The following is a 23537-nucleotide window of genomic DNA, read 5'->3' as shown; positions in this document are numbered from 1 at the left end:
ATTGGAACTCAGCAGAAAAGTTCCTGGTGATGATAGTGATTACTTCTAGATGACTTATGGTTACATTTTATTTTCTCTCTTTGTTTTTTCATTATTCTACACTAAGCATAACATGCTCATGTTTATAATCAGTAACACAGCAAATGCTATCTAAAAAATAGACAACTTCAGGAAAATGCTTCATCCAAGCTTTCTCAGGATACCCTGAGCTTACTAAGTTCTTCTGTCCCCATGAATTCAATACATTTGTGATTGCCAATCCACATGTCCCAATTTGGAGTTAGGAAGGTAACATTTATGTTGGCCGACAAATGCACTCAATAGGTGAGGGTGAGAGCAGAAAACAGGAGTTGTTTTGTTTTTTGTTTTTTCCTTTGGCCGCGCAGCTTGCAGGATCTTAGTCGCCTGACCAAGGATTGAACCTGGGCCCCTGGCAGTGAGAGCGCAGGGTCCTAACCACTGGACCGCCAGGGAATTCCTGAGAACAGGAGTTTGATGGGAGAATGTATTCACCTGAGTCATCCGGTACAACTGGCTCCCAGCAGGTCTCCTCCTGGGTAATCCTGTTGTTTCCCACCTTGGAGTCGTCTCATGGGGGGAAAGTGGGCCGTTCCAGAGGTACTGGCTCTGGAGAGCTGACTGTGCCTATAGTTTAGTAACTTCACAGTGATAACTTGTAATTGGCTGTTGTGGAAGTATTTACACCATGGAAATTGGTGGACACTACAATCGCCCTCACTGCCACCAGCCAAGCGTCTGTGGTTTCACATTCACCAGCACAGGCTGGGCTCCTTTCATCCGTTAGGATGAGTGAGCCATGCATCTCTTTTCAGCTGCTGGTTGCCCATTTCTCAGGGCACTGGATGATCACTTTCCTCGTGCCTCAGTAAGCAGCATTTTATCTTCTGGGGGTGTATCTGCTTCCAAGTCCCGTGGTTCTTTGTCACTTGGAGACACTGAACTTCAAGCTCTTGGTCTTGAGTCCAGAGAGGAGACGCTGGGCTTTGGTCAAAAATAGATTCATTTCACAACTCTCTATTTTTCGTTTTCCCGTCTCATCCTGCCAGCTTTGTTTTTGGCCACACCTCGCGGGATCTTAGTTCCCCGACCCAGGATGGAATGCAGGGCCCCAGCAGTGGAAGCGTGGAGTCCTAACCACTGGACCACCAGGGAAGTCCCCCAGCCAGCTTCTTTTTGGAACTTCGCCTGATTTGGAACTTTCTTGCTACAGCACCTGCACCTCAATTCTTTTCTTCTGGGCAGAAGGCAGAGGAGAGGTGAGAGAAGGTGGTGTTTGGGGAAGGGTTAGTAGGCTTCCTTCTCCAGAGAAGAAGCCAGGTTGATTTCGTTGTCCCTCGTTTCTGAGGCACCAGCCTGTGGGTCCCCGACCCATCCAAGAAGGCATGAGTAGGATTTTGTCATTCACCTCCTAGTAATGTTTTTTTTTTAATTAATTTTTTATTGGAGTATAGTTGATTTACAATGTTGTGTTAGTTTCTGCCTGTACAGCAAAGTGAATCAGGTACATATACATATACATATATCCACTCTCTTCTAGACTCCATTCCCATATAGGTCATTACAGAGCACTGAATCGAGTTCCCTGTGCTATACAGTAGGTTTCCATTATCTTTTATATATAGTAGTGTGTATATGTCAATCGCAATCTCCCTTTTTATTCCCCCTCCATAGTTCTAGTTCTATAGTTTTATAGCACATGGTAGGCATCCCACTAGACAGACCTCTCAGTAATTCTTGAAGTGAGGGGTCCAGAGCTGGATCTGAGGGGCCAGGCTGCTATCTGAGCTGTTCCCAACTGGCCCGCCCTTTCTGAGCCCCCAGGAGAGGTTGAACGGAGAAGCACGTTGTTGCTAAGAAACCTTTCAGTGTTACCTCTAGGCAGGGGACTTGGCAAGAGGAGTAGCGGGGCGGAAATAATAGGTGGCTGGATGGCTTCAAAGACCCAGGCTGCAGGGGCGCTGGCCCTGGAGTCAGGCAGGAGCCCCAGCCCATTCCTCCCGCCAAGACTGAGCAAGATGACACCACCTCATGGGACTTCCCAGGCGGTCCAGTGGTTAAGACTCCGTGCTCCCAATGCAGGGAGCACGGGTTCAATCCCTGGTCGGGGAACTAAGATCCTGCATGCCACACAGGCGTGGCCAAAAGAAAAAAAAAAAGATGACACCCCCTCAGACCTGGGTCCAAATCCAGATCCCCCATTTACTTGAGATGTAAATTGGCCGCTCTGAGCCATATGTCAATTGGGAAGGGTAACGAAGGAATGGACACAAAGCACCTAACATAGAGTAAGTTTTTTCAATTCTTGGGAGGTGAAAATGAAACAAAACAAAAACAGCCATGTGTAGCAGCCTGAGCTGAGAGGTGTTTGAGCCTCATGTTTAATATCTGATTTCGGGATTTAGGAGTTCTGACAGGTTCTGTCGGGGTGCATCTCAAATGACAGACCCCAAAGCGATGCTTTAAAGACTTTTTTTTTTTTAATTTTTTTTAAAAATTAATTAATTAATTTATTTATGGCTGTGTTAGGTCTTCATTTCTGTGCGAGGGCTTTCTCTAGTTGCGGCAAGCGGGGGCCACTCTTCATCGCGGTGCGCGGGCCTCTCACTATCGCGGCCTCTCTTGTTGCTGAGCACAGGCTCCAGACGCGCAGGCTCAGCAATTGCGGCTCACGGGCCCAGCTGCTCCGTGGCATGTGGGATCTTCCCAGACCAGGGCTCGAACCCGTGTCCCCTGCATTGGCAGGCAGACTCTCAACCACTGCGCCACCAGGGAAGCCCTTTAAAGACTTTTGAGTCCCTTACTTTATCTTCACGGCCATCCCATGAGGTAAACATTGACTATAAGGTGCAGATAGGTGAAACTAGGGCTTTGAAAGACCCCTACCTTGCTAGAGACACCACAGTGAACGCCCAACTCACCCCCAAGGTCACTGTTCTAGGTAAGGCATTTTCCACTGTCCAGAGTGGCCTGAAACACAACTGGATGTTAGGGCAGGGCATTTCCTAACAAGTCCTGTCTCAGAGTCAGCAACAGCCTTCCCCAAACCAGAGAGAGTGGGTGCTTCCTGGGCCAGCTCTGTCCCACATTGAGTAGTCTGGAGGCTTCCTTTGAGCCCTGCTCAGGGAAATGCCCATGTCTGCTGGTCTGGTGACATCCAAAACATCCAGGCTGTAAAGAAAAAAATATTGCCTGCCATTCCAGCTCTACAAGGATCAAGCCGCTAGCCACTGCAGTGGCCCACAACAGTGCAACCTCTGGGGAATTCAGGATGGAGAAAAACAGGAAACATTCTGTGCTTTGGATATACAGGCCCCTAAACGGTTAAGATGCATATCTAAGGAAAATTTTCAAATGACCCCAAATTCTTGCATCTTTCCATACATAGAAAAATGCTAAAATCATTAACTTAAGATGTCTGTTCTTTGTAATTATCAGTAATCTTCTGATGCTTGACTACATGTTTTTCCCAGCGAAAAAGATCATATACATCCTGGATTGTACCTTACCTCTTCGAGTGGTTCCTCGGAGGTACCTGAGAGACTGTCTCTGGGGCTGTGGTCCTCAGTAAGGTCTTGAAATACAACTTAACTCACAACTTTTACATTGCGCATTTTTCTTTCAAGTAGACAAGACCATGGCAGCCTTTGTGTAAGTGACAAGATTGGAACTTAGTTTGGCAGGAATTGGAGTCAGACAGACATGGGTTCCAGACCTGGCTTTACCACCAACCGGCTTTGTGACCTGGAGCTTAACTTCCTAGCTGTAGGTTTCTCACAAGTAAAATGGGATTGAATGATTCTTTAGGTCCAAGGGTTGGAGGGAGGGCCCAGTGAGATTAAGTTTCTAAAACTGCTTTAGAAAAAGGCCCCAGCTATGCAAATGTGAGGTGCTCTAATCACTGTTGTAAAATATCCTGTGGGAGGTTAATCCTTCTAGGAGTGGAGAACTGGTCAAGAGACTGTCCATTTGATTCAGCAAATATACCAGGAGGGTGTGCTCTGAGCAAGTCCCCCTGTGAGGCACCACTAGGGTCACAGAAAATTCCAGACCCTCAGCTGAAAACTTGCCACTTATTAATTTTACTTATATCTTGTTAACTTCAGGTGAGGATGTGAGGTGTTTGTCAGGAAAGCTTGAGCAGCTTCAATATCAAAACCAATCAACTTTCATTTGTTTATTTAACAAATATATATTGGGTGGTAACCGAGGTGCCGGGCACGGGGAAGACAGGACAGTGCGTCCTGGACATACTTCACTTTCCATCACCAAGTAGAAGATGAAAAACAGAAACAAAAGAGGGAGAGGAAGGAGGAAAACTTTCCGGAGCTGGCTGAAGAGGTAAAATCATTGAGCAGAAGAGGAAAAAAAGGAACTGTGCAACATCATGGCTCAGTTCATGGGTGAAACATACATTTTTAGTGGTTTCAAGAGGATTTCCTCATGGAAAACGTATTTCAGTAAGGGGCCTTTGGGCAACAGAACGAATGATTTTCTTAATAGCATTGTTTGTTTTTTCCCCAACATTTTATGATGAGATGAGGGGGAAATTTTCAAACATAGAAAAATCCAAAGAAGGTGAACACTCACATATCCACTTCCTAGAGTCTACAGTTAATATTTCACTGTATTAGTTGCAGCTTTGTTTTTTTCAAGAGGAAGTTTCTGGTAGGGCTGTTTCAAGGATCAGCTCTTCCTGAGTATATCATTACCGTGTCTTCCCTAGGACAGAAGGCTGGGATGGGGGTGTGGCAGGAAGAGGGGGATTTTAGGCTGGGAATGTAGTTCTCTGGGAACCAGACTGGATGGGGGTGGGGGAACTAAAAAGGAAAAACAAAAAAGCTCCCGGAACCCAGTTCCGCTGCCCTGGCTCTTACTGTGTGGTCTCAGCCAGTTAACCGGAGGACCAGAGTCTCGTGGCTGCTCTTGGCTGGAAGGTCTAAGGGATCATCTTTCTCTGCTCTAGACTTGTCTTCCTTCTGCAAAGGGTAGAGAAAGGCAGCGATGGCGGCCCTGGCGTCCGCCCGGGGCACAGGAAAACAACTAAGAATCCCTAGAACAGCTAAGCCGAGGGGACCCTGAATTCTGCCCCTTGGCAGTCGACCCCTCCGGCTCGCGACGCTCCTCCGGGTGCCGCATCCGGAGCGCCCGGGAGGTAGCAGCCGGCGGGCCGAGGCGAGGGTGCCGTCCTCCGGCAGCCGGAGGCCTTTGCCCGGCCCAGCCCGGCTGAGTGGGCTCGGGGAGGGACCAGCTTCTGTGCTCCTCCCCAGGCCTGCCCGGACCCGGCTCGGCGCGCCCCGGCGTGCGCCCTTTGCATAAAGCCCTCCTCCCCGGCCAAGGTAGAGGAAGTTGGGCTCCCGCCTGGATGGGCGGGAGGGAGCCCAGCTCCTGTTGTTTTCCGTCAGCGGGAGTGGGTGGCGGGCGCAGGGGGCGGGGTGCGCCCTCCCACCCCGGGCCGGGCGCTCGGGAGAGAGAATCGCGCTCGGAGTGCAGCGCAGCTCCCAGCCCCTGACATCGGGCTCACCCCAAGCATCTTTCCTGGGGGTTGCGGAAAGTGGAGCTACTCTGTCGTTCCGAGGATCTGGGAGGAGCACTCAGCACCACCCCAGGGGCCGGAGTCCTTGGGGGCGCACACCCAGCCAAGCCGGAGCCTGCGTTTCCCGAGGGGCCCCTGCCCGCATCTGGGGCGAGATGGCCGCAGGCGTCCGGGCGTCCGAGCCCCGGGTCTTCGTCTGCCTCGGGGCGCTACTGGCCCACTGGGTCGCCGCAGGTAAGGGGCTGCGATCTGGAGGGAAAAGTTGAGTTTTGCCAGTCAACGGTGGGGAGGGAGAGTCGGGGACCGAATTCCCTCCGACTCCGCCGGATCCAGTTGTGCCGCGGCCCCGAAGTCGCCCCGGGAGGATCTTGAGTTTCCTGCTCGCAGCTCCGCTTTTTGCAGGAAGGAATTTTCCCGGACGCTTGATAGAAGGCAAGACATCCCCACCCTTGGAGTGGGCAGCCGGCGAGGCTCAAGGCGCCTGCGGAGAGGTGATGGGAAAATTGGGGAAATCGAAGATGGGAGTTTTGAAGATGGGAAAATTGAAGAGGCGTAAAATGTTTATTTTTATTTTTTTTAAGCGTCGGATGTAAATTTGCGTTCTGGTTTTACGTGCTGCGATGGTTCTCAAACTCGAGGCTCCTTTATTTTCCTCTCCTCCCTCTGCCCAAGGTTGAACTTGCACCTGTAAGCTGTGGATTTCCCTACACAGTCCTGCAAGCCGACCTGTGTGGACTATCGCAAAGTTGTGCTTTTCTCCTTCACTTAAAAAACAAAACAAAACACAACTTTTACTTTGAAATAATTTCAGACTTACAGAAAACTTCCCTTACACTTGACATCGCCTCTTACACTTGACCTGATTGGCGAAAGGTCTTAAATGGTTCATCTCTGCTCTGCCTTGTAACAATAAAGAATAGAGTGTCGCTTACAAAAACATATAGAATTTTAAAAAGATTGAAAAATTACTTTTTAATTTAATTCACCTGCGAATGCATGTGAGCGGACTCGGGTTGAGGGAAAGGAGATGCAGTTTGCCAGAATACTTGCAGAGTCCTATTTTTAGGGTTACCCAGTCCAGCACACCCAGCTGATGATCTCTTGTAGGTTCCTAGAGGAATTGCCCGCCCTACTCCGAGCTTCCTAGCAGAAAGTGCCAAAACTTCCTAATTGTGAGGCTCTCCCATGTTTTTATTTTGCTTTGTTTTTAGCAATTATTTAAAAATAGTAAAATTTCTCATGAGCTAGATTTCTCGTTTAGGTGGAAAACTCCGAGGATCTGGCAGCACAGGGCCTGCCTTCCCACGTGGAACTGAACAGTGGTTACCCATTTTCATCTAGGGCAGGTGACTTCAAACTGGTTCCCCCTCTCCCTGCTGCAGTACTTACCCCTGGCCCACTGCAGTCATGGACATGACCTGCTGGCCCCTGCAGGCATATACTTAGTGGTCACTGTGCTGTGAGGAGGAGAAGCGTACACACGGTCTCCAATTGGCCGACCCTGAAAGTTAAAGGTGATTGTGTATTCCCTTTTCCCCAGCTGTGTGCAGTGTTTACCGCACTGTGAATATCAAGGGCCTGGGGACATCAGAACCCTGAGCTGAAATCTTTGTACTGGAATGAACTGGCTGCAGCTCACCTCACAGGGACGCTTCCTCCGCTGCCACGCCCAGTTATTTTGATGCCCAGGCCAAGTTCACCTTTGTGTACAGTGCCAGGGGGCTTGCCTCGCTTGATGTATTTTTGGTTTTTTATTTATTTTATTTTTTATTTTTTAAACTTTTATTATTTTTTAATTAATTTTTATTGGAGTATAGTTGCTTTACAATGTTGTGTTAGTTTCTGCTGTACAGCAAAGTGAATCAGCTATCAGTGGATACACGTATCCACTCTTTTTTAGATTTCCTTCCCATTTAGGTCACCACAGATGATTGAGTAGAGATCCCTGTACTATACCTTTGTATTTTTGTTCTTTGTTTTTCAAGTTGGAAGTTGTCTGGGGTGAAAATATTGTCTTTCTCCTGTCACTTAACTCTGGACAATGTTCATGCCCCCACTGTCACCTCAGGTTGTAAACCTGGGGTCATTCTTGGGGAAAGGTTGGTAGGAAAAAAAATAAATGTTTGGGTACAATGTCAACTCTGTAAATGATAATATGAAGGCAGCACTGGGAAATGGTTGTTTCTATTGCTCCTTCCTTTGGTCCGTATTCTGAATTTAAGGTTGGGGGACCTTCGGGGACCCTCTGGACACCTGGTGGACGACTTCTAGTAACACAAACTGTTACTGCGTCTCATTGTCTCACCCTTCTAGTTGGGAGACCAGAGTAAATTCCTGTGACCTGGAGCACTGAAGACCTGAATGGCAGTCCCAGCTCTCACAATGGCTTGTGTGGGACCTTAAGTAAATCACTTAATCTTTCTGAACCTCAATTTTCTCAACTGTAAAATGAGGGGGTTTAGGATGATCAAGCATGGAACTAGTGCAACCTCAGAGACCACTCATTCCTTGTCCATGTCAGACATCACTAATTGATGACTGTAATTCTTCTCCACTGAGCCCTGACTCAGCCTGCCCTCACCTTTAACCCAGCCCTCAGGACTGAAGGATCTCTAAGGTCACTTTCAGTGGTTAAAAAGAATGGAGTGAGCAAAGCCAGGAGGAGAAGTGAAATGCCTTAAAATGGTGTATTTTGTGGTTATGTCATTCTACTCTTTGGAGGAGAAGACAATGTTAGCTCAAGTTCCAAGACTAAAGTTTCGCCAGGGCTTTTCCAAGTCTTTTTTATTCCTTTGCCAAGGAGCCGGGGAAGGGGCAGGTCTGCAGATCTCGTGAACACACATTGCATCTGTAATTCTCCTGTACTTCTCTCCTCAGTGGGGATTGCCACTGAGAACTTGGGTTCCCAGGCCTAATTGTTTAAAAAAAATTCTCACTTGCTTTTTAAAGTGATTGTTCAGAAGCATTTCTTGCTGTTTCAGAATCTCTAGCATTAGGTGACATTTTCTGCCTTCCAGCAAGTGGCTTAGAATTTTTTTTTTTCATCTTGCCCTGGCTTTGGGGAATGGTGTGGCCAAAATGGGGAAAGAGTCAGAACATCCTGTGGCTCCAGGCTGACTGATCTTTCAGAGGGAGCCCCTTCTAACCAGGCAAAAGGCCAAATACAGATAACTGTTACTCTTTCTTTTATAAAAGGGAAGGCATTCCAAAGGCAGGTAGCAGTTAATTTTTTTATAACAACCTAATTGAGATATAATTTATATACCATACACTTCACCCTTTTAAACTGTACAATTCAGTGGTGTTTAGTATATTCACAAGATTATGCAACCATTACCACTAATTCCAAAACACTAATTCATCACCACAAAGAGAAGCCCACTACTTAAGTATTAACAGTCACTCGTCACTACCCGCCCCCATCCCCAGACAAGCCACTTCCCCAGCCCTAGACAATAGCTAATCTACTTTCTATCTCCATAGATTTGCCTATTTAGACATTTCATATAAGTGGAATCATACAATATGTTGTCTTTTATGACTGCCTTCTTTCACTTAGCATAGTGTTTTCAAGATTCATCCATGCTGTAGCATTCGGCCTTTTTATAGCCTAATAATATTCCTGTTGTATGGATATACCACATTTTATTTATCCATTCATCAGCTGATGGGCATTTGGGTTGTTTCCACCTTTTGGCTGTTATGAATAACTGTGAGCATGCATGTACAAGTTTTTGTGTAGATACGTTTTCATTTCTCTTGGATATACACCTAGGAGTGGAATTGTTGAGTCATATGATAATTTTAACCTTGTGAGGAAATGCCAAACTCTTTACCAGTGTAGCTGCACCATTTAAAAATCCTATTAACAATGTATAATGGTTCCAGTTTCTCCACATCTTTGTCAACACTTGTTATTGTCTTTGATTTTAGCCATTCTAGTGGGTGTGAAGTGTTAGGTATCTTACCGTGGTTTTGATTTGCCTTTCCCTAGTGACTAATGATGAGCATCTTTTCATGTGCTTATTGGCCTTTTGTCTATCTTTTAGAGAAATGTCTATTCAAATCCTTTGCCCATTTTTAAAATGTATTATTTGTCTTCTTATTGTTGAGTTGTGAGAGTTCTTTATATATTCTGGATACAAATCCCTTCTCAGATGTGGTTTGCAAATATTTTCTCCCAGTCTGTGGGTTGTCTTTTCACTTTTTTTTTTTGTATCCAAACTGTGTTTATTGGGATGGTTTCCCATTCATCTTGATTCAGGTGCTTTTTTTTAAAAAATTAATTAATTAATTTATTTTTAACATCTTTATTGGAGTATAATTGCTTTACAATGGTGTGTTAGTTTCTGCTTTATAACAAAGTGAATCAGCTATACATACACATATATCCCTATATCTCCTCCCTCAGGGCGCTTTTAATACTGCTTCCATCTAAAGGAGCATCCTTCTGTAAGCCTTGCTTTTCCTCCTGTAGGCTGGCAGAGGACAGTGGAGCAGCTAACACACAAAACTACTGTTTGTGCATGGCTGAAGATGGTGGTGATTTTATAGCATCCTGGACATTTCACATCCATGAAGTAAGAACTGGGGCTCTGCACCAGGCGCTTCTTCTTGTGTTTCTTCTTCTCCTCTTCCAGAGAGGGATGAAGGAGATCCTTTGCAAGAGGCATGTTCTCGTGGGTAGATCGTCACCGCTGGAAAGGTCTTTTCACTTTCTTGATGGTGTCCTTTGCAGCACAAAAGTTTTAATTTTGATGAAGTCCAGTTGATCTATTTTTCTTTTGTCACTTTACTTTTGGTATCATATCTAAGAAAACATCGCTTAACCCAAAATCACAAAGACTTATTCTTTTGGGTTTTTTTTCTAAGCATTTTATAGTTTTAGCTCTTACATATAGATCTATGGTCTCTTTTGAGTTAATTTTTTTTTTTTTTTTTGACCTTGCCGCTCGGCTTGCGGGATCTTAGTTCCCTGACCAGGGATTGAACCTGGGCCATGGCAGTGAAAGCGCTGAGTCCTAACCACTGGACCGCCAGGGAGCTCCTGATTTTGAGTTAATTTTTGTATATGATGTGAGGTAACGGATCCAACTTCATTCTTTTGCATGTGGAAATCCGATTGTCCCAAGACCACTGTTGAAGGCAGTTTATTTTGTAATGAAATAGCATCTTTCACAAAACCCCAATATATTCACATACTTTGAAAACTTCTGATGTGGTGGGAAAAGAACTGAATGGAGAAATCTAGACTGTAGTCGCATGCTGCTCCCTTCTCATCGTAGGACTTTGGTCCAGCCCACTTCCCTTCTTTGCATCACACTTTTCTCATCTATTGAATGTGGCAGCATGAGTAAGAGACCTCTAACAGGTTCTGCCCATTATTCCTGTGCCTGTGGCCTCTTTGTATTTGGGCACTGGTTGTGGAGGGGCCTGGAAAATTGTGACACTTCTCAGCAAAACTGGCTGCATTCGCTTCTGTTTACCTGGTGGCAGTCTTATGCCAAATCAATTGCCTTAGCATTTGTCAGTCTTTTTTTTTTTAATTTTTAAAAAACATTTATTTATTCAGCTGTGCCAGGTCTTAGCTGCAGCGCTCGGGATCTTTTAGTTGTGGAATGTAGGATCTAGTTCCCTGATCAGGGATCAAACTCAGGCTCCCTACACTGGGAGCGGGTGTCTTTAACTGCTGGACCACCACGGAAGTCCCAGCATTTGTCAGTCTTGAATGAGCATCAGAATCACCTGGAGGGCTTGTTAAAATGCAAAGTTCTACCTTCCACCCACAACCCTGGTTTGTTTCTGATTTCGATGTTCTGGGTGGGACCGGATAATCTGCATTTCTAACAGTGCTGCTGCTGATCTGGGCTTTCCCTTCTGCCTGGGAACCCCAGCTTCACCTTTACCTGGCTAATTCTTTCCTGTCCTTCAGATCTCAGTATGGCTTCCTGGAGGAAGCTTCCCTGACAAAAACCGCAGCTGGACTTAGGAGCCCCTTCTCTGAGCCGCTGTTGTGTTATTTATCACACTGCATTGTAATTGCCAGTTTACTGTCTGTTTTCTCCACTAGACTGTGAGATCCTGGTGGTCTCTGTTTTGCCCACCATTAGCTCCCCAGTGCCTGGCACAGAGCATGCCCCAAAGTCCCCACCGTGAGCTTGTTCTTGCCTGGAGCTGCCGAGAGGTCTTGCACTGGACTCGAGATGGAGAGAGACAGAGAGAGCAGCAGGAAAGAGGGAACAAAGCCAAAGCCCTCTTCCTTCCCCTCTTCTGGATTGCTAGGCAAATAAAACCACTGGGGTCCTATATCAGTTAGTTATTACCACAACAATGCTGCATAACAAACAATGACAAAATGGCAATAAGTGCTTATTGCTCAAGGGTCTGGCATGGTTGGTCAGTTGGCTCTGCTGATCTTGCCTGGGCTCACTCGCATGTCCGGGCGTCCACTGAGTGGCTGAAGACTGATCTAGAATGGCCACAGCTGGGAGGACTGAGACAACTGGGGACTGCACCGTATAGCTTTCATCCTCCCCCTGGCACCTAAGCTAGGCATGTCCTTCTCAGGGTGGTGGCAGAAGGTGAGAGTGAGCAAGCCCAATTACACCAGTGCTTTTTAAGCCTCTCCTTGAACCACATTTGCTAACACCCCATAGACCAGAGCAAGTCACATGGCCCTGCCAGAGTCAGAGTGGGAGGGCACCACAGAGTGACATCGTGAAGGGCATGGATAGTGGGGGGAGGGGGTTATTAGGGCTGTTTGCAATTGTGATCCACCACAAGTTCATTACTGTCAGGTACTGGCCAATTATCCCGACAGGGTGGGGCTCTGTGTGTTACTGCATCTCAAAAACATATGTCTGATTTTTAAAAAATCTTAATGCAGAGGGACTGTGCAAAAAGGGAGATCAAGAAAGGTGGTAACAGCCTGACCTTTCCTCACTCAGGACTGGAGGCTGTCGTCATTGGAGAAGTTCACGAGAATATCACACTGCGCTGTGGCAACATCTTGGGACCGAGGGGCCTCATGACCTGGTACCGCAATGACTCGGAGCCTGTCTTCCTCCTGTCCTCCAATTCCAGCCTCCCGCCAGCCCAGCCACGCTTCTCTCTGGTGAATGCCAGCTCCCTGCACATCGAGGCACTGAGCCTGCAGGATGAAGGGAACTACACCTGCTGGGAGGTCCTGAACGAGACTCGGTGGTTCCAGGTGTGGCTGCAGGTGACCAGTAAGTGGTGGGTGGGGACTGAGACTGGCTGGCGTGGCGCTCAGAGCCTGGGACCCGAGGAGGCCTCTGGAGTCAATGGCCTGGGTTTCATTCTGGGCTCTGCTACCTGCAAGCTAAATGACCTCTCATACCTGTTATTTCCTCATCTGTATAATGGAGATAAAGGGGATTCTTGCCTCATAGAATTGCTGTGAGGAATAGATCCCAGTTTATCTATATAAAGTGCTGTAAATGGCTCCTGGCATATTAGTTAGCTTGTTAATATCATCCTCGCTATCAATCTCATTTTATTATGCAACAAAGTCAGAGTATAGCATAATCAAGTCAGGCTGACTGAGTTCCAATCCTAAGGCTAGGTCACCTTGAGTAAGTAAGTAGCTTAATATCTTTGTTTTTCAGTAGCTTTGGTTTTTCTTATTTGTTAATTGGGGACAATGCATTGCATAATTTATCAAGTATATGCTCTTATGCTGCAGTGCTAAATGCAGGGCTTGGTATGAGCTACTGTTACTACTGTCTTTCCTAAATCAGTCTATCATGTCTGTCAATATATACGCATGAATTTAGAGCAAGGGTTGGCAAATCATAACCTGTGGACCATTTCTAGCCTGTTGCTATTTTTGTATGGCCTGCAAGTGACAAATTTTTTTTAACATTTTTAACGGTTGAAAAAAATCAAAAGAAGAATGATATTTGTGACATGTGAAAATTATATGAAATTCACATTTTGGTGTCCATAAATAAGGTCTTATTTGAACACAGCAACACTCATTCATTCACATGTTATCTCTGACTGCCTTTAGTGCTACATCCTCAGAGCTGAGTGGCTGTGACACTGATTGTATGTCCTGCAGGACCTAAAATATTTACTCTCTGACCCCTACAGAAAAATTTGTTGGTCACTGGTTTAGAGGGATATCCACATTCTATACCCTGGGTGTGTCGTTGAGTAGAAATACCCATGTGATCACTATTGCTCCCTGATTTTCTCATCTATAAATTATTAACTCATTCCTTTAGTCAATATGTATTTATTGAGAGCCCAATGCCAGGCACTATTCTAGGCACTGGGCCACAGGAATGGACAGGTCAGAGAAGGTCTCTACCCGTGTGGAGCTGACATCCTAGTAGGAGAAGACAGACAATAAGCAGGTAAACAAATGCGTCAGGCAGTATCAGAGTGACAGGTGCTGTGCAGAGAATTGAGATGGGGTGATGCGATTAGATTCTCTGAAACACTTTACGTTGGTGGGTCAGAGAGGAGCTTTTGGAAAGAGTGACATTGAAGCTGAATGATACGTAGGAGCCAGTCACATGAAGATAAGAGAGAGAGATCCAGGCAGAAATTGAAGTGCAAGATGGGTTGAACATGGTGCGTGTGTGGATGAGGAGAAGGCTGGTGTGGTGGGAACCCTGAGTGTGAGAGGGCAGGACGTGTGAGACATGGAAGGCAGGGCCAGACCATGTGGGGCCGGGTAGGACTGGTATTATTATGGGTTGAATTGTGTCCCCCAGACAGATATGTTGAAATCCTAACCCTTGATACCTGTGAACGTGACCTTATTTGGAAATAGGGTCTTTGCAGATATAATCAACTTAAGATGAGGTCATTAGGGTGGGCACTAATAAAATTGACTGGTATCCTTATAAGAAGAGGAAAATGCATGCAAAGACAGAGACACAGGGAGAATGTCGTACTGTGGCAGAAGGAGAGATTGGAGTAATGCAGCTGCAAGCAAAGGAATGCCAAAGATGGACGGCCATAACCAGCAGCCAGGGAAGAGACAAGGAAGGGTTCTCTCCTAGAGCCTTCGGAGGAGTACAGCCCTTCTAGCACCTGATTTCATACTTCTGGCCTCCAGAACAGTGGTAGAATCAATTTCTGTTGTTTTAAGCCATCTGGTTGGACTTACTTTGTTAAGGCAGCCCCAGGACACTAATACACCTGGTCAAAAATTGGGATTTTATTCTGGGTGCAGGAGGAACTCCTGGAGCTGTAAGCAAGCAGGGATGTGGTATCATTTGAATTACACGTGGAGAATGGACATGTGCGGTCTCAAGAAAGACTGGTAAAATAAGAAACAAGGAAACCAAAAGCAGCTATCCTCCAATAAAAATTAATTTTAAAAGAACTTAAAGAAACTAAAAACAAACAAACAAACAAAAAAACCACACAAGGAAGCCAATCGGAGGTATAAGATATTAGTGGCCAGAGTCAGGGTAGTAGCACTGACCTTGGTGAAAATGTACAGTTTCAGAAAATATTTTGGAGGTACACCAGCAAGATTTGCTGGTGGATTGGAAGTGGAGGACAAAGGAAAGAGAGGCTTCAAGGACACGTCTAGATTTTTGGATGGTTTGTACGTTTTCCACCAACTCTTAAGGCTTATGGAATTTGAGAATGCAGTGTTTTTGGGTCTGGAGATGCCGTGGATGAATCGCTGAATGGCCAGGAATGAATGTGGGTGTATCAAAAAATGTCACCCAGTTTGGCCCAATTCTGATTGGTTCTCACTGTGAGCCCATGGGCGGGTGCCAACAGGCCTCCCTCACTCCAGCTGTCAAACGGTAATTAATAATTCCTTCGGGAGAAGCCCTCCTGCAAGGCCACGAAGACGAGCCAGCTCTGCCTGTCTGCAGCCCTTCTAGTCTTCCTGGGCACCCTGGTGGCCAGCACCCCGGGGGGTGAAAACAGCAACGAGGCCCAGGTCCTGCGCCCTGCCTTCTGCCTGGAGTCTCCCGACACGTGTCCCTGCAGGGCCCTGTTCATCAGGTACTTCTACAATGTGAAGTCCAGGCTCTGCGAGACCTTTGCTTACGGCGGGGGCAGAAGGAAGCAGAACAACTTCCTGGATACAGAGGACCTGTGGTGCACCTGTGGTGGCTGCAACAGGGCTCAGGAGAGCCGGGCAACTGTGCTCCCCCGAGATGGCAAAGTCTTAGGAGGCCCCAGGGCTGGGCTGCTGCTGCTTCTGAAAGCTTTGAGCCTCCTCCTCTACTTCCTTCTCAAACCTACCTTCCTCAGCAGGACCCTGCCTCTTTCCTCACTGCATCCTCACCTTCATGCCCCCCTCCACCGTTACTGCACTCCTTGGAGGGGGCAGCGATGGAATTTCTGGCATCCAGTTCTGAGCGTCAGTGGTGGCAGAGGTTTTTTCAATAAAGAACCCCCTTTCCCCACACACACACACACACAAAAATTCCTTTGGGACTTCCCTGGAGGTCCAGTGGTTAAGACTGCGCTCCCAACGCATGGGGCATGGGTTCGATCCTCGGTGAGGGAACTAAGATCCCGCGTGCTGCACGGTGCGGCCAAAAATAATAATAATTTCTTCATGTCAGTCTTGTCAGTAAGTGTCTTTGCTTTTGACCTCAGAGGAGTAAGGTGGCATTACAACTTTAGGGGCTTTTTTTTATTATCACTCTCTCCGGTTTATGATGATTTTATCTGACACTGACTTATTAATCATTGGCTAAGTTTATTGGAGGATGGATTAGTTTCATTATTGCCCTGTAGGGAGATAAACGTAAGGTCTTCTTATGATGAAAATGAATTTACATTAAAAAAAAAATCACTAAACTCAAATGGTGTTTTGAGCTCCGTGAGTTACTGTGGTATGATATGTGTTAAGGAAACTTCTTCATTTGGAAACATAGGGGGTCCCTGACTGGTGCAGGGCTTGCTCGTGAAAACAGGACACGGGCTGTCTTAGTCAGTTTGGGCTGCTATAACAAAAATAGAAGGGACTGGGTAGTTTAACAACAAACATTTATTCCTCACAGTTCTGGAGGCGGGGAAGTCCAAGGTCAAGGTGCCGGCAGATGCGGTGTCTGTTGAGGGCCTGCTTTCTGGTTGGCAGATGTGTGTCTTCTCTCCTTGGTGAAGAACAGAGAGGGAGGAAGCAAGCTCTGTGGGGTCTCTCCTTATAAGGGCACTCATCCCATTCATGAGGGCTCTGCTCTCATGACCTAATCCCCTCCCGAAGACCCCACCTCCAGATGCCATCACACTGGGGACAGGCTTCAGCATATGAATTTTGGGGGATACAAACGTTCAGTCCGTAGCACAGATGTCCTCCGGTTTCACATACACCGGGGCCCTCTGTAACGTCAGGCCTCGTTCCCATTCCACGAGAGACCCCGGGCCAACACCAGACTCTTCTGGGCACCAGGGAGCCCCTTCTTGCTCCTCAGACAGTGGCAGAAGGGGAGGCCTTGGCATCTCAGATTGGAATTCAGCCCTCATTTCTGCATGGAAGGTTTCGGAAAATGGATTAGACTTGACCCAACCGCTACTTCTGGGAGGGTGGTGGTGTTGCTGAGTGGCTGAGGGCATACACTCTGAGGCCCAGCTGCCCGGGTTCAAACGCAGGTCCTGCTGGCTGTTGTCTTTGTGACCTTGGGGAAGTCGCTTGAACTCCTCCAACCTTAGTTTTATCATCTGTGAATTCAGGGGTAATGGTGGAAGCTAGGCACAGATTCCCTGCACACATTCATGAGATAAACACGCACAGACTTCAGCATAGAGTTGGGCACACGGTGTATATGCACTTGGTCCATGTTACCTCCGTCAGCTGGTTAAGGAGGATTCTTGTGGGAAAAATGCATCTCAAGTTCCCATCAGTCAGTACATCTGGGCTTTTCGAACAAGACTTGCGTGCCTAGATCTTGCTTTTCCTGTCTTTCTACTGACATGGTTGATAACTTAGTCTCTTAAGGAGAAAAGTTTGGAAATATTCTAACATGGCCTTGGAAGCTAGGGGAAAAAAATCTGAGATGTGGCAAGTTGTTACCTGTACGTGACTTTGTTTTCTTGTTTTGTTTTAAAAAATTTTTTTTTCTTCCAGCTTTATTGAGGTATGATTGACATACAGCACTGTATAAGTTTAAGGTGTACAGCGTAATGACTTGACTTACGTACATCGTGAAATGATGACCACAATAAGTTTAGTGAACATCCATTGCCTCATATAGATACAAAATTAAACAGAAAAAAATTCTTTCCTGTGATGAGAACTCTTAAGATTTACTCTCTTAACTTTTATATATGACATACAGCAGTGTTAATTATATTTATCATGTTGTACATTACATCTCTCGTACTTATTTATCTTATAACTGGAAGTTTCTACCTTCATCCAATTTCCCCTCCTTCTACTCTTCACCTCTGATAACCACAAATCTGATCTCTTTTTCTGAGTCTCTTTGTTTGTTTGTTTTTGAAGTATAACGGACCTACAGCATTGTTAGTTCCTGTTACACAACACAGTGATTTGATATTTCTATACTTTTCAAAATGATCACCACAATAACTCTAGTTATGACCTGGTTCCATACAGAGATATTACATAATTATTGACTATATTCCCCGCACTGGACATTTCATACCCATGACTCATTTATTTTGTAACTGAAAGTTTGTACCTCTTAATCTCCCTCACCTTCCTCCCCTCTGGCAACCACCTGTTTGTTCTCTGTATCTATGACTCTGTTTCTGTTTTATGTTTTTTCATTTGTTTTATTTTTTAGATTCCACATATAAGTGAAATCATACACTTATGACTTTCTCCATCTGACTTGTTTCACTTAGCATAATATCCTCTAGGTCCTCCATATTGTCACAGATGGCAAGATTTCATTCTTTTTTTATGGCTGAGTAGTATTCCATTGTATATATGTACCATATCTTCTTTATGCATTCATCTGTTGATGGACACTTAAGTTGCTTCCATATCTTGGCTATTGTAAATAATGCTGCAATGAGCATAAGGGTGCATGTATCTTTTCTTTTTTTTTTTTGGCTGCGCCACATGGCATGTGGGATCTTGGTTCCCTGACCAGGGATGGAACCCATGACCCCTGCAGTGGAAGCATGGGGTCTTAACCACTGGACCACCAGGGAAGTCTCGTATCTTTTCTAATTAGTGTTTTCATTTTCTTTGGATAAATACCCAGGAGTGGAATTGCTGGATTGTGTGATAGTTCTATTTTTAATTTTTTTAGGAATCACCGTACTGTTTTCCATAGTGGCTGCACCAGTTTACATTCCAACACCAACAGTGCACAAGGGTTCCCTTTTCTCCACACCCTCTCCAACACTTGTCATTTGTTGTCTTTTTAGTAATAGCCATTCTGACAGGTGTGAGGTGATATCTCACTGTGGTTTTGATTTGCATTTCCCTGATGATTAGTGATGGTGAACATCTTTTCATGTGTCTCTTGGCCATCTGTATGTCTTCTTTGGAAAAATGTCTATTCAGTTTCTCTGCCCATTTTTTAATCTTTTTTATTTTTTTGATATGGAGGTGTATGCATTAAAGACTTAAATGTAAGACCTGAAACCATAAAACTTCTAGAAGAAAACATAGGCAATATGCTCTTTGATATTGGCCTTAGTACTTTTTTTTTTTGGATATGTCTTCTTAGGCAAGGGAAACAAAAGCAAAAATAAACAAATGAGACTACATCAAACTAAAAAGCTTATTGCACAGTGAAAGAAACTGTCAACAAAACAAAAAGGCCAACTACTGAATGGGAGAAGACAGTTGCATATAATATATCTGATAAGGGGTTAATATCCAAGATATACAAAGAACTGTAAGTGACCTTGAATGTGTGAATGGACAGAGATGCTGCAGAAACACTGAGGGCCGAGAGCTTTCTCCCTCCTTACCACCTGCATCTCTGCTTAACCATCAGTGGGCATTTGGTGCCTCTGCCTTCTAGGGAGTGAGGTTTTCTATAGGCCTGGGGTGATACAACCTGTCTGGAATGGGCACTGCAGTGTGATTTTGTTATTCATCTCAGGAGTAAGAACTCTGCACTGTTCCTTGTTAATTTAATGATGCAGTTGAAGAGTTTTACCATTGAGATTGGGACCGCTGCTCCTGAGGGTACAGAAATCCCTTAGTCCAGAGCAGTTCAGGATTGCCACAGCTGTTTATTTCACTGACTTACCTACCCATCTGCTCCTGCCTCCAAGTCAGGTGGATACGAGGTTAGAACCACTGTGTGTTTACCGGCAGAAAGCCTGGAGTGGGTGGAGTGGGTAGCTCAGACCTTAACATATTCCAGTAGACTTTGTGCTTCTTTCAAGAGATGATCTCTTAGCCATTGGGGAGCTGAGTGGTACACAATGCCAGACTCTCCCTGTGTCTATTTTTCTTAGGCCCAGCAAGTGTTGAGGGAGCATTTGAGCTGGTTGGCACATGGGCAATGAGGAAGCTGGTTTGTATCAACCTCCGAGAGCCCCTTTGGATTCAGGTGGGGTTTGGAGGATGGGAGTGCTCCTGTTTAGCTAGTGATTGGCTGCCACTCCCGACTTCCAGGAAAGGGAGTCTCAGGAAAGCCCCATGTTCCCCGACCAACTGGGCCCATCTGATCTGTACTCATTCTGTGATGGTGATGGTGTCACTGTGCCCTATCACAACATAAGGTCCTAGGGAAAGGGGATGTTGGGCATACTGAAGAAAGATTGCTGGCCCCGTCAGAAGATGGGATGACCTTTGCCCAAAGATTGATTAACCTGAGTCTTGCCAAGCTCATCTGAAGCAGAGAAGTATGCTTGTAAGAGGCTGAGGACCTCTGGGTTTTGGTCTTCTGGACAGAATCAGTGGTCACTAGGGAGGTGGGGAGGCAATGGGGTTGTTATAGTCACCTCTATGTTCCATCTCCTTTTTTTTTTTTTTTTAATTTGGCTGCGCCACACAGCTTGCAGGATCTTAGTTCCCTGACCAGGGATTGAACCTGTGCCCTCGGCAGTGAAAGCACAGATTCCTAACCACTGGACCACCAGGGAATTCCTTATGTTCCATCTCTAAGTGATATCAAAACACTCTGTAAGTTTCCCCAAGGATCTTGTCCCACTGTGGAACAACAGGTACACCCACTGGTTAGCAGAGGCTAGTCAGTACATTCTTAGGTCATTTTCAAATAAAAATGCTGGGGTGAAGAATAAATATAGGAAAATAACTTTCGTCTTGTCAAAGAACCCAAGATACGAAGATGGGAATCTCCTATTTTGTGGGTCCCTGAGATGTAAATTAACTCTTTGAGACACTTACTGGCCAACCTATAGTTATGGTGGGGAAGGAAAGAAGTGAGTTCTGATGTCAAGAATGACTACAGAGGACAGGAAGGCAGCAGCAGTAGTGGATTGTTGTAGAACAGGAATCAAACTTTTTCTGTAGAGGCCAGACGGTAAATATTCTAGTCTTTCTGAGTCAACAGGTAAAAATGAGAATATCATATAAGTACTTATATAACAAGAGAGAAAACAAATTTCCACATGTTTTTTGTTGACAAAATTCAAAATATAATAATAACTGAGTACTTTTTTTTTTTCTTTTGGGTGCGCCATGAGGCTTTTAGGATCTTAGTTCCCCAACCAGGGATTGAACCCAGGCCGCTGCAGTGAAAGCGCCAAGTCCTAACCAGTGGACTGCCAGGGAATTCCCATAACCTAGTACATTTTTTTGGTAGTGCAGGCCTACTAATGAGAAGAATGGGATTCTTTGGGCGGGGGAGGGATAACATTTCACTTAGTTGGGGTTCAAAGTTAGTGTTCTCTCTCATCAGATCGATTGTGGCTGTTCATCTGTACCTACCGTCTTAGCTTGTAGGCTGTACAAAAACAGACAGTGGGCCGTTGTTTGCCGATGCATGTTCTAGAATCAATCTACAAGTATACTACTGTTAATAATGTCAGATAACATTCATAGGACATTGACCACATGTCGAACACCAGGCTAAGTGTTCTGCTTATATTCTCTTATTGGATCCTTCAATAACCTGGTGATAGAAGTTACTCCTGTTCCTTTCATTTCCTAGGAAGGACAGGAGAGTGAGAATAGGAGGGATGGACACTTGCTCAAGGTTGTCTGTCTAGAAGCGGCAGTAGAATTTACACCCAGGTCTGTCTGAATGCAGAGTCCAAGTTCATAACCACTAGGCTAAGGCATCCATCCAAGAAACTGACATGACCAAGGCCTCCATAAGCTGCTGAACCTTTGTAAACACGCTATATTTTTATTTATTTGCTGTTTTATTTTTGTTTCCTCCCCTATCTGTCTGTCTCTCCGAGTGATTGCTACCATCACCCTGCAAGCAAAAAGGGCTGGTGGTTTCTGTTTAGGAATATCAGCGGGGTGGAGAGAGAGGTGGGAGGGATGGAAATGGGTACCACCTTCTTTTTAGTCAGAATAGGGGAAGAACCCCAGGGATTTAAGAAGATGGTGTCAGCTTTAATTAAGAAAGCAGATTCAACCCAAGGGTTTATAAAAAAGCTGTAACCTTTGAACACTTAATTCAGAAGGCCCTTCAGGTTCTCTCATTTGATTTTTTTATTTTTTTTTAACGCTTCCACCTACAGCGATCTCATCCGTTCCCTTTATCCAAACCCATGTTTTGCTCAGCATTGTGCTGGTCAAAAGCCCCTCCCAGGGAATTCCTTGGCGGTCCAGTGGTCAGGACTCGGTGCTTTCACTGCCAAGGATGAGGGTTTGATACCTGGTAGGGGAACTAAAATCCCGCAAGTCACGTGGCGCAGTCAAAAAAAAAACAAAACCCCCATCCCAGCCAGTTTCCGGGGGTCTCACTGTTCATGACAGGCCTCTGTGACCCTCCAGACCACAATTTGGAAGACCCAGGTGGTCCAATCTAACACAGTACCTTTGCTGGCCCAGGCGTGGCTACCAATACCACAGAGGTACCCTGTGCTTGGCTGGGTGCTCGCCAACTGTGGGCACTCCCTGGGACCTGCTGGTCCGCATACCTACCCAACTAGTCAGCAACAGGCAATGGGATATTTGAGCACCTCCCAAACTACAGTATAATTTTTTCCCCAGACCCTCTGTGGGAGGTGACATGATTCCAGCAAATCATTGCAACTCTTAGGAGCCAGCCCTGACTAGACAAGCATATTGTCAAGAATATTTTCCTCAGAAACCCACAATTTCTGTCATTATACAGTGGCCCCAGAATAGGTGGAAGTAGCTTCTGTACTTTGAGGGGACCTGGCAAAGCCTTTCCTCCCCCTAATAATTTATCCCCCGGGCATATTTTTATCCAAAATTCTACAGTCATAGATTTATTCCTTTGGCCAAGCATTGCCCTTTCTGGACTCTTCTTAAGAGGAAGTCTCTGGTGGAGGCAACACACTACAGGACTTTAGTATAAATAGGATCAAAGAGGATCTTAGATGCACTGGGTACCAATCGTGGGACGGCATTTCTGGCACTGTTCTGAGTGCTGTACGATACTAATTCATTTAATTGTCATGACAACCCCATAGAGTGGGTTCTAGCATCACCCCATTTTACAGATGAGGAAATGGAGGCTTAAGAGAAGTTAAATACTTTGCCCAAAGTCACACAGCTAGTAAGTGGAGTTCAAAATTGGGACTGGAACCAATGTTTCTTGTCTTTCAGTGTGAAATTGTGCCGGGGGTCCCCAAGACCACCCCCAGCTTCACTGATTCTCTAGGAGAACTCACAGGACAATGAAGAGCACGCTTCCAAGAGCCCTCTCCCAGTGCAGTCACATGGGACACGCTTAATTCCTCCAGCAGCAAGTTGTGGCAACACGTGTGGAGTATCTACCAGGGACGCTCGTTAGAGACTCCAGCGCCCTAGGTTTTTACTGGGGCTCGTCACATAGGCATCCTCTGCCTAGCACATACCAAAATTCCAGACTCTCAGAAGGAAAGCAGGTGTTCAGCATAAGCCACACTGTTTGTACAAACAGTTTAGGCCTGG

At 45.7% G+C, this 23537-nt stretch overlaps 1 protein-coding gene and 1 pseudogene across 4 annotated transcripts in view; one reads left to right on the top strand and one right to left on the bottom strand.

The window, feature by feature from the left end:
* Positions 1–1989: 1989 nt before the first annotated feature.
* The window catches only part of VSIG10 (V-set and immunoglobulin domain containing 10), a 39767-nt gene continuing 18219 nt past the window's right edge, over positions 1990–23537 (top strand). Inside the window, exons 1-2 of one of the 3 annotated variants that reach the window (XR_014234314.1) lie at positions 2913–5788; positions 12502–12783. Coding sequence is in view for 2 of the 3 variants with exons in the window: in XM_082354957.1 (XP_082211083.1) it covers positions 5710–5788; positions 12502–12783 (361 nt within the window). In the remaining variant the exon portion in view is untranslated. Of the gene's footprint in view, positions 5789–12501; positions 12784–23537 lie in introns of all 3 variants that reach the window. The other 2 variants (XM_082354957.1, XM_082354958.1) reach the window with 2 other exon arrangements.
* LOC309611078 (small ribosomal subunit protein eS27-like pseudogene) lies at positions 5795–12477 on the bottom strand (annotated as a pseudogene). Its single transcript has one exon. The product of its transcript is annotated as a small ribosomal subunit protein eS27-like pseudogene (transcript).

Source organism: Balaenoptera borealis (genome assembly GCF_965194805.1).
Source record: "Balaenoptera borealis genome assembly, chromosome: 14".
Lineage (NCBI taxonomy): Eukaryota > Metazoa > Chordata > Mammalia > Artiodactyla > Balaenopteridae > Balaenoptera > Balaenoptera borealis.
Note: the sequence above shows the minus strand (reverse complement) of the source record. Positions and strands in the feature narration are given on the sequence as shown.